General features: G+C 40.8%; 1 protein-coding gene across 1 annotated transcript in view; it reads left to right on the forward strand.

The window, feature by feature from the left end:
• Window positions 1–61: 61 nt before the first annotated feature.
• METTL6 (methyltransferase like 6) overlaps window positions 62–11,065 on the forward strand; it is a 15,273-nt gene continuing 4,269 nt past the window's right edge. The window contains exons 1-4 of the mRNA XM_012664516.1: window positions 62–139; window positions 950–1,322; window positions 2,138–2,272; window positions 8,329–8,499. Coding sequence (XP_012519970.1) covers window positions 1,098–1,322; window positions 2,138–2,272; window positions 8,329–8,499 — 531 coding nt within the window. The 5' untranslated portion in view covers window positions 62–139; window positions 950–1,097. The remainder of the gene's footprint in view (window positions 140–949; window positions 1,323–2,137; window positions 2,273–8,328; window positions 8,500–11,065) is intronic.

Genomic DNA, 11,065 nt, shown 5'->3' on the forward strand with positions numbered 1-11,065 from the left:
TGGCGGGGGCGGTACCATGGCAAAAGAATTCCACCGGGAGAATCCCAATTGGAGGTCTTGAGGCCTGTCTTGTCCAGATTCAGGCTTTGTCCGCGGATGCTTCCAAATTCTGCCTTCTAGGCCTGGGCCCAGCTGCGCGGTGAGTACGCCCGGCCCTACCCCTAGAGGTGAATTCAGAAACTGATGACGGTGAGCCCACAGCTTGGCTGACTAGGTTAACGTGGGTCTGATAGCCAGCATGGGCGGCCGTCCGCGGGCCCTAGGGGCCCGTGCGGCCTGGTTTATCCCGAGTGTCCTGAGAGAGGTGGATCCTAGGGACCTTAGCCTCGCGCCTGCTGGCTCTTTTCCTCCACTTCGCGCGGTGATGGCGGTGCGAGGGCTTCAGTCCCTGGGAAAGCGACACCTCTTCTGCTTCGTGCGACAGCCTCTTGTGAGTGCGATCAGAAACTGAGGCCGCTCAGGTTCAGTGTCATATCCCCCGAAAAAACGGAGCTCCTGCCCTTGGGAAACAATGACCCCACTTCTGTCTGGCAGTTGACTGCCGCTTCCAGTTCAGGTCGCCATTGTACTTTTTAAGTCACCCCTTTCAGGGACCCCGGAAATTGATGAGTATTTTCTCCTCAGGGTTTCTCAGTCAATTCGTGGAAGGGTCCTTTTTATTTTTCCTAAACTAAACCGATTTATTGTAATAGTTGGCTCATTTTGGTTTGAGTGCATGGTTCGATGCATGAGACAATCCTGAGCACTGAATGTAACCTCTCTGAAGGTAGGGACTGTGACTTGGTTGTCTTTGTGACCTCTACTCGCATAACAGGCAGGATTTTTCTTAGGGTCAGCATCTGGTAAATGTTTGGTGAATTGAATCCAGCGTCTTAACTAGAACTGCTGACTCAGTGTGCTGAACTGTTCTAGAACCACTAAACAGAATCTCATTCTTTTTCTTGCGAAGCACCCTGTGTGCTGTCTGAGGCGTGAAATCCACCTGAGAAAACGTATCAGAGAAAACCCTGTGTCTTCAGTATCAGCATGGATTCCTGAGATTATTTAGGGATGGAGACTCTTTAGCAGTGTTACATGTATTACCTTCAATTTATGAGATGGCTTCTTTGCAAAGGAAAGGGCTGCAGGCAAGAATTCTAAGCTCTGAAGAAGAGGAGAAACTGAAAAGAGACCAAGCTTTGGTGTCTGATTTTAAACAGCAAAAGCTGGAAAAAGAGGCTCAGAAGAACTGGGACCTTTTTTACAGAAGAAATAGCATTAATTTCTTCAAAGATAGACACTGGACCACCAGAGAGTTTGAGGAGCTAAGATCATGTAGGGAGGTAAGCTAATATTCTACTTTATCTGAATTGTTCTTCATTAAACATGTGTATAAGGGGGGTGCTTTATTGCATTCCCATGGCATGTGAACTAGAGAATTTATGAAGCCTATGAAAATGCTTTGCACCTTAGGAGAGAAATGTATGTTTGGTCTCAAGTAATTTTTAGCAGTTTCTGGTTTAATATGTAGAAGAGAGAATGTTAATGGGGCACTTTTTATCTCTTTAATGCTAATCTGAAAGTTGTAAACATTGAACGTTAAATACAAGAGCCAGGCTCAATGGCTTGGGGCTATAGTCCCAGCTACTCCGGAGACTGAGGCAGGAGAATCGCTTGAGCCCAGGAGTTTGAGGCTGTAGTGTGCGATGATCGCACCTGTGAATAGCCACTGCATTACACCGAGGGCAGCATAGTGAGACTCTGTCTCTTAAGTAAAAATAAATAAATAAAATTAAATAAATAAATAAATTCATACTGAATGGCTTCAGTGACAGATTCAAAATAATAATAATCATTAATGTTAGTGAACTATTTACCATGGCCCTTTTTTAAGAACTTTGCATGTGTTTTCTCATTTAAGCCTTCTAATATAATAACTCTGTGAAGTGTAAATATTAGTATTACTCCTATTTGCAGGTGAAATTGAGGCAAAGCTGTTTTAGTGATTTGCCCAAGGATAGAAATCAGGGGCAGGGAAGGAGTTGGGATTTGAGTGCAGGCAGTTTAACTCCAGAGCCTATTCAGTTAGCCATGAGTTTGGTTTGTTTCCTCATTGTGCAAATATAATGTACTGTAACTTTGGGTTCTCTTTCTCCAGTTTGAAGATCAAAAGTTGATAGTGCTTGAAGCTGGCTGTGGGGTTGGAAACTGTTTATTTCCACTTTTAGAAGAAGATGTGAATATCTTTGCTTATGCCTGTGATTTTTCTCCAAGAGCAATTGAATATGTTAAGGTTGGTGCACCATCTATGTATTCTGCTGTGTTTCTGTTTTCTTAGATTTGTTTGACCTGCCCTCTATACCCATTTGCCCAATTTCAGTCTACTCTGGAGCTAACCAGCTGTGATCACCATGAATGTAGTTTTCCTGTTCACCTACCTATACAGTATATAGAAATACAAGTTTATTCAAGAAAAGTAGGAAAATATACCATAACAACACCCATATACTTAACACCTTTTGCTTTATAGACTTTTTGCTGAACTATTTTAAAGTAAATTACAAACATAAAGACATTTCACTCCTAAGTATGTCTGCACACATCTCCAGAAAAAGGGAGCCTTTTTCTACATGACCATAATAAGCTTGTCATAGCTAACAAAAATAACTGTAATCCCGTAATGGCATTAATTCCCATTCCAGACCCCATTCCAGATTCAGGAGGTCCCCAAATAATTCCAGGTGTCTTTTATTACTGTTTTTAATCCAATCAAGGGCTCCCTCTTAACTCTTCCATTACGTCCTTTAAATCTCCTTAGCTTAAAATACTCCTGCTCTACCCCTTACCTTTTTCCTCATTTACAATGAGTTCTTGGAGAGATCAAGGCAATTTTCTATAATAAAGTCCCATGTTCCAGATTGATCAGATTGTTTCTTTATGTTATTGTTTAGCTTATTCCTCTATCTTCTGTATTTCTTGTAAATTAGAAGTTAAATTTAAGTCAGGCAAAATATTCTTGTCAAAAATACTTTAATAGGTGATGTTGTATCTTACATATTACATCCTGACAGGAGGCAATACTGTCCAGTGATCTCACTATAAATGATATTAATTTTGACCACAGGGTTAAGGTAGTAACTGCTTAAGTCCCCTGTTGTAAAAAATGTTTCCCTTTTGCCGTTAACGAATATGTGGGGGACACTTCGGCACCATGCAAATATCTAATTCCCCATTAGCGTTTCACAATTTTAGCATTCATTAGAACTTTTTTAAATTGTGGTGGTATCACATTTACTATAACTTGCTTTCTTAACATTAGTGTATCTTAGTTTTTTTATGTTAGCACATGTAGATTTTATTTACCTGCTATAGTGTTCCATAGAATAAATATACCACACTTTAACAATTACCCTGTTGATACTCATTTGAATCACTTCTAATTCTATGCTCTTACAAATAGGGTTAATGTGACCATCATCGTACACGTACTTCCCAAAACAGTGTGTGCACCTTTCTCTGTGATGAGTAATGGAAGAAGTAGAATTCCTTGGAAGAAGAGCGTGCACATTTAAATTTTAATAGATAATGCCAAGTTTCCTTCCAAAAAGATGATATCAATTTGTAATTTCACCAATAATATAAAGGTACCTTTTTCTCTATTTCCTCAATGTTTGATACCAGTCTTTTTTATATTAATATATACCAATCTTATGGACAGAAAATAATGTCTCCATATTTTAATTTGTTTTTTTCCAAATTGCCTACCAGAGAGGTTAAACTAACTTATAATAAGTAAATAGTGTTAGTTACCTGTGAGTTCCTTTATTCCACATGTTTATTGAGAGCTTAATGTGTGTCAGTCACTATTCCAAGCACTAGGGGTAAGCAGTGAACAGACAAAAATCCTTGCCCATGTGAAGCTTATATTATAGGAGGGATTGTCCCTTTACAACCTTTGTCCGTTTTTCTATTGGTTTGTCATTTTCTTTCTTATTTTCAGGATATATTCTGAATATTCTGGTATACACATCGTAAACATTTCTTCCAGTTTATTCAGCATTGTTTTATGGAACCTCTTCTCTTTCACAGAATTTAAATTATCACGTCAAATATATTAATCTTTTCCCTTTGAGGTGCTTAAGTTTTATGTCTTGTTTAGGAGTTCTTTACTCCTAGGATGTAGACACAATCACCTATATATTGCTTTTATAATTTTCGTTATTAGTTAATCTGGAAAAATTTTGCTCATTATTTCTTTTCAGGTACTTTCTTTAGTTCTCATTCTCTTTTCTCCTTCTGTGATTCCAGTTACGTGTATGTTATACCATTTGCTATTGCTCTATAACTCTTAAATGCTATTGTTTTAGAGTTTTTCCTCTTTGCATTTTCAGTTTGTATAATTTCTATTTACTGGGTTGTTTTTTTTTTTTTTTTGAGACAAAGTCTCATTCTTTTACCCAGGTTAGAGTGCTGTGGCATCAGCCTAGCTCACAGCAACCTCAAACTCCTGGCCTCAAGTAATCCTACTGCCTCAGCCTCCTGAGTAGCTGGGACTACAGGCACTCACCGCCACACCCAGCTAGTGGTTTTTTTCTTTCTATTTTTAGTTGCCTGGCTAATTTTTTCTATTTTTAGTAGGAACAGGGTTCTCACTCTTGCTTAGGCTGGTCTCGAGCTCCTGACCTCAAGCAATCCTCCCGCCTCGGCCCCCAGAGTGCTAGGATTATAGGCGTGAGCCACCATGCCTGGCCAAGTTTACTGATTCTTTTCTAGGCAGTTGATGTCCCTGTTGATGAACCCACTGAACACATTCTTCATTTCTATTACCATGTTTTTGGTTTTTAGCATTTCCATTTGAGTCTTTTTATAGTTTCCATCCCTGAAGTTACCTATTTGATCTTGCATGTTATCTATCTTTTGTATTAGAGCCTTTAATGTTTTTTGTTTGTTTTTCTTTTTTTTTTGAAACAGAGTCTTGCTTTGTTGCCCGGTCTAGAGTGAGTGCCGTGGCGTCAGCCTAGCTCACAGCAACCTCAAACTCCTGGGCTCAAGCAATCCTTCTGCCTCAGCCTCCCGAGTAGCTGGGACCACAGACATGCGCCACCATGCCTGGCTAATTTTTTCTATATATATATTTTTAGTTGTCCAGATAATTTCTTTCTATTTTTTAGTAGAGATGGGGTCTTGCTCTTGCTCAGGCTGGTCTCGAACTCCTGACCTTGAGCGATCCACCCGCCTCGGCCTCCCAGAGTGCTAGGATTACAGGCATGAGCCACCGCGCCCGGCCGTAGAGCCTTTAATATTTTAATCATAGTTATTTTAAATACCCTAACTTTTAGTTCCAACATCTGTGTCATATTTGAGTCTGGCTCTGATGATTATTGCTTTGTCTCTTCAGATTTATTTTTTCTTGCCTTTTGGTATGTGTTGTATTTTTTGGTTGAAACAGGGCAGTAGTAGATACTGAGGTAATATATATTTGTAATAATCTAGTCAGGAGTTGGGCTGTGTTTGAAGTCTGTTGTTGCTACAGTTATCTGTGAGGTTTGTCATTGTTATGGTACCAGAGACTTCAGACTCCTCTTGTGACTTTGTTTTTGTCTCCCTTCTTGGCTTTGGGTCTTCTCTTTATGGTGTGTCCCAAAAAGGGTCAGTCTGTTGCAGCTCTCCCAGCTGCATTACTGTTGTTGGAGACTTGTTGGTGGGGTGTTGGGGAGGGGATTGTTCTCTAATGTTCTGCTTCTCCATTTTCGAACTGTACAGTGGGCCTGTGTCTCAAGGGTGTGGCCTTCACAAGTGTTTCTGTCTCTCCAAGAATAAAGCTTTTCTCCTGCATTTCTCCCCCAGCTGCAGGAGATATTCACCAGTGTCCTCTTCTGTGATCTTGAGGCTGTTCTCCCTGCAGATTAGCACTAAGTCTGGGCAGAACAGTTCCTTTCTCCTAGCTGCAGTGGTATTCCACCAGTGCCCTTAGGCTACAGGCCTCAGATAACCTCTTCCCTGCAGATTCAGCCTTTTCTTCCTTAAAGGAGAAGAGAAAGGCCAGCACTGGAAAGAGCATCATCCTCTGTGTGAAGGCCTGGGTGATACTCCCGGTGGAAGGCCCACACTTGGTCTCCAGCAATTTGTCAACTTTCTAGTTTTATCTTTCCACTCTGGAGGCTTTGGCCTCAGGTAAGCAAGTGCTTGGATCCTGTGTCTCCTGAGGGCGCCTGTCTTTCTCCAAATTTTAGGATGGCGGCGGGTTGTTCTGTGACCTCTGTTCTTTTTTTTTTTCTTTGAGACAGGGTCTTGCTCTGTTACCCACGATGAAGTACAGTGTTGCAATCATAACTCACCACAACCTTGAACTCCTGGGCCCAAGCAGTCCTCCCACCTCAGCCACCTGACCAGCTGGGACTACAGGCAGGCACCACTACACCTGGCTAAGTTCTTTTATTTTTGGTAGAGAAGGGGTCTCACTTGTTGCCCAGGCTTGACCTCTGTTCTTCTAGGTGCACAGAAAAGTTATTACTTTACTTTCTGTCCAATTTTTTTCTTGTTAAGGATGGGAGCTATGTCTTTCCACTTTTATATACATCTCTTGGCTAAAACTGGGAGCCCTTTAATGCATATGGGTAGCCAATTATCCTTTAATTCAAATGGGTAGCCAGTTGTCTGAACACAATAAATTGAGAAATTAATTTTTCCTCACTGATAATTGTCACCTTTATTATCTACCTTTTAATCTAATTGTAACCTTTATCTATCTTATAGAAAATACTAAATTCCTGCGTGTGTATGTAGTATACACAGGTCAGTGTTGGGGACTCTGTTCTGTTTCAGTAATCTATATGTCCGCATTCTCAAATCACATCGTTTTATTACTACATTTTATAATATGTTTTGATGTCCAGCAGTGTACTTCCTCCTTCATTGTTCATTGTTCTTCCTTTTAAAAATTGACTTGGCTATTCCTAAAGATTTTTACTTCCTGATGAATTAGATTCACCTTGTCAGGTTTCTAGAAAACTACTGGGATTCAGTTGAGATTACATTGGATTTATAAGTGAAATTATGGGTAGAATTGACATCTTTTCAATGTTAATTTTCCCACCCAGGCCAGGCGTGGTGGCTTACGCCTATAATCCTAGCACTCTGGGAAGGCCAAGGCGGGAGGATGGCTCAAGGTCAGGAGTTCGAGACCAGCTTGAACAAGAGCAAGACCCCGTCTCTACTAAAAATAGAAAGAAATTAGCTGGACAACTAAAAATATATAGAAAAAAACTTAGCCGGGCATGGTGGCGTATGCCTATAGTCCCAGCTACTTGGGAGGCTGAGGCAGAAGGATTGCTTGAGCCCAGGGGTTTGAGGTTGCTGTGAGTTAGGCTGATGCCACAGCACTCTAGCCTGGGTAACAGAGCAAGACTCTGTCTCAAAAAAAAAAAAAAAAAAATTTCCCACCAACTATATTTATTTCAGGTCCTCATTTACATGAAAGATGTTTAATATTTTTCTTCATAATACATTTACACATATGTTGAAGCCTACCAACTAAAATGTTTCAGGAACACACTTCCAGTCAAAAAAGGTTAAGTTTATTTAGCTTGCTGCATCAAGGGAAAATATACCCCAGAAGAACTGTGGGAGCATCTCAATAAGGAGAGTTTGCAGGGATTCTCACAGGGTGTAGTCTTGTAGTGGATGATTTAAAGGAGGATTAAGAAAGCAGAGGGAAGTTTTGGACTATCATCCCTCTGGAAATATATGCTTCTAAAATGTTCACTTTTGGATATGTAATAAACTGTATTCTATCCTTTGTTAAAAATGATTTGTTGGCCGGGCACGGTGGCTCACGCCTGTAATCCTAGCACTCTGGGAGACCAAGACGGGAGGATCGCTTGAGGTCAGGAGTTCGAGACCAGCCTGAGCAAGAGTGAGACCCCGTCTCTGCTAAACATAGAAAGAAATTAGCTGGACAACTAAAAATATATAGAAAAAATTAGCTGAGCATGGTAGCACATGCCTGTAGTCCCAACTACTCAGGCAGCTGAGGCAGGAGGATCACCTGAGCCCGGGAGCTTGAGGTTGCTATGAGCTAGGCTAACACCACAGCCCTTTAGCCCAGGCAACAGGGTGAGACAAAAAAAAAAATGATTTGTTAAAATGAAATCTTGCCCCTTATAGTGATATTGAATATTACATGCTTTATATGCAAATGACTTATTAAGTTTTATCCAGTAACAAAGTGATTGCTCGTTTCTATGCAGCAATACATAAATGGAAATATTAAATAGGATGCTGTATTTTTCTGTGTGTATCAGCATAGTGGTTGTGTTAAAATTCATTTGTGTTTTTTCCCCTCTCTAGCAAAATCCTTTGTATAACACAGAAAGATGCAAGGTATTCCAGTGTGATCTGACTAAAGATGACCTCCTGGATCATGTTCCACCAGAGTCTGTGGATGTTGTCTTGTTGATATTTGTGCTCTCAGCTGTTCACCCTGATAAAATGCACCTTGTCCTACAAAATGTTTACAAGGTCAGTGATTTGGGACCTGCACTTGAGGGTTGGAGAATCCTCATTTCATGCTCACCTTTCCTCTGAGGCTCATGCACTGTTGTCTAGATACACATAGTCTCTCCATACTCACTAGGTAAACTTCGTAGTCAGTATATGGAAAGGAGTTCTGTGGCATAACATCCACACTAAATTCTGATTTTTGACAGTGCTATCACTGCTCTTCAGAGGTTGGCCAGCCCTGGAGCAAGGATGATTTTGCATTTACCTGGGTTCCAAGGAGCCCTGCTGTAAGATGAGAGGAAGTATGGTTCAGTGGTCAAGAGCACACAGGCTGGGTCCTGTATCTCTCTGAGGGCACCTGTCTCTCTCCATATTTTAGGATGGCGGGTTGTTCTGTGACCACATTTTTTTTTTTTTTTTTTTAGATAGGGTCTTGCTCTGTTGTCCAGGATAGAGTACAGTGGTACAATCATAGCTCACCACAACCTCGAACTCCTGGGTCCAAGCAATCCTCCCACCTCAGAATTCTGAGTAGCTGGGAGTTAGAGTGCCTAGTTTTAAAGCCTGGCTTCACCGTTTAGGCAAGTTCCTTTACCTTTCTGAGCCTCAGTTTCTTTACCAGTAAAATGTTGAGGTAATAATTCTCAGATCATAGGATTTGGGGTAGATTAAATGAGATAGGTATAAAGTGCTTAGCACAATGCGTAGAACATGGTAAGTGCTCTTTAAAAGCCAGCCATTATTGTTGTTACTACCATCGTCATTGTGACTAGACTGGGGAGACCCAAACTGCCATGGCCACCAGGAGGCTGCTTTAGCACTCAGGAGGTAAAAGCTTCACTCATTAGTCATGTGATTGAAGATAAGCCACCTCACCTTCCATCTCTGAGCCTCAGCTTCCTTGTCTGTAAAATGGAGGTGTCTCTCACACACAAGGTTGTTATGAGATGCAGATAAGATCTTGTATAAGTGGTACAATGGAAACTCTCTGACCTATATAAACAATTGGTAGCAGTGTTGGTTAATTTAAAAAGTCAACTAGGCCAGGCACGGTGGCTCACACCTGTAATCCTAGCACTCTGGGAGGCCGAGGCAGGAGGATTGCTTGAGCTCAGGAGTTCAAGACCAGCCTGAGCAAGAGTGAGACCCCGTCTCTACTATAAATAGAAAGAAATTAGCCAAACAGCTAAAAATAGAAAAAATTAGCCGGACACGGTGACACGTGTCTGTAGTCCCAGCTACTCGGGAGGCTGAGGCAGGACATCACTTGAGCCCAGGAATTTGAGGTTGCTGTGAGCTAGGCTGATGCCACTGCACTCTAGCCGGGGCAATAGAGTGAGACTCAGTCTCAAAAGAAAAAAAAAATGTGGAGCAAGAACTTAAAAAACAACTGGAAAGTAGTCTGAGGGTAAATTCTTTTATATTTTTACCCAGGCTTTACAGTGAATTCTCTCACACCTAATTAAAGTTTGTTCAGTATTTCTTTTTTCTTTTCTTTTTTTTTCTTTTTTTTTGTTGAGGGGAGAGGGGAGCTGTTCAGTATTTCTTTGTCAAGTGTTTCCAAAATGTTCGACTTTTTATAGAAACCTAAAATGCTTTTTATTGACATTCATTGTTACATACTCTCTTAACACATTGACTGCCACACTAGAAAAAAAATATTTCCTTGGGTCCACGGTGTTTTATTGTGAAGACAGAATAAAAACTTCAAAAACAAAATAATCCTTTCTAATTTAATGGAAAATTTGTTATTTTTTATTGTTTTCTATGCGTGAGTTATATGCAACTTGAAAAACATGATTCCCAAGGTTCAAGAGATGTGTGAGTTACATATGCTTTAAGAGGCCCTGGGCTCAAAACTAGCTTGAGTTACATAAAACTCACATGGTAGATAATGTGTTAATTAAAGTATAATTATAAATCCAAGCACAACTGACATGAGCAAGTTTGGGAACAAAGACAAGTGGCTGATGGTGAGCATGCAGCTCTCCTGGCGCACTAAAGTGCAAGCATGCATGCTCTAGAAAGCCTCCAAGCCTCAACTACTTGGGGAATCATGGGTTTCATGAAGGGAAGTAACCCTGGAACTGACAGCAGTAACAATAAGGGATAGAAGGTAATGTAATGTGATGACAGGAGATTCAGAGCTAGTAGTTTAGAGAGGAGAAAGGAAAATGCACAGAAAGTAGCAATGAGGAGTGAGGAGGACACCAGCCATGTTACCAGGCCCCATGATACAAGGGTGGTAGGAGAAAACAGCCATGACTTGAGAGGTTACCAGGAAAACAGTGTCCTCAGGGGACAGTTAGGTTTGTGTGAGCACAAGAATGTGAAGGGAACATCCTGAAGAGGTGGTGGATACCAGTGATTTCACTAATGAAGAGTTTCAGGTATTAGGGAGGAGTGGAAGATAGGGATATAAGAAAGAATATGCAGAGCTGTGTGAGGACAAGATTGCCCACTGGGGTGCTAGTCAGCTCAAAACATATAAGAAAAAAAATAAGGATAGGAAAGAAAGAAAACAAAACTTGTATGTGCACAAAATATAATCAGGAAATATAAATGAGTTGTAAAAGCTTGAGAC

The sequence above is a fragment of the Propithecus coquereli genome, unplaced genomic scaffold (genome assembly GCF_000956105.1).
Source record: "Propithecus coquereli isolate 6110/MARCELLA unplaced genomic scaffold, Pcoq_1.0 Scaffold12, whole genome shotgun sequence".
Taxonomy (NCBI): domain Eukaryota; kingdom Metazoa; phylum Chordata; class Mammalia; order Primates; family Indriidae; genus Propithecus; species Propithecus coquereli.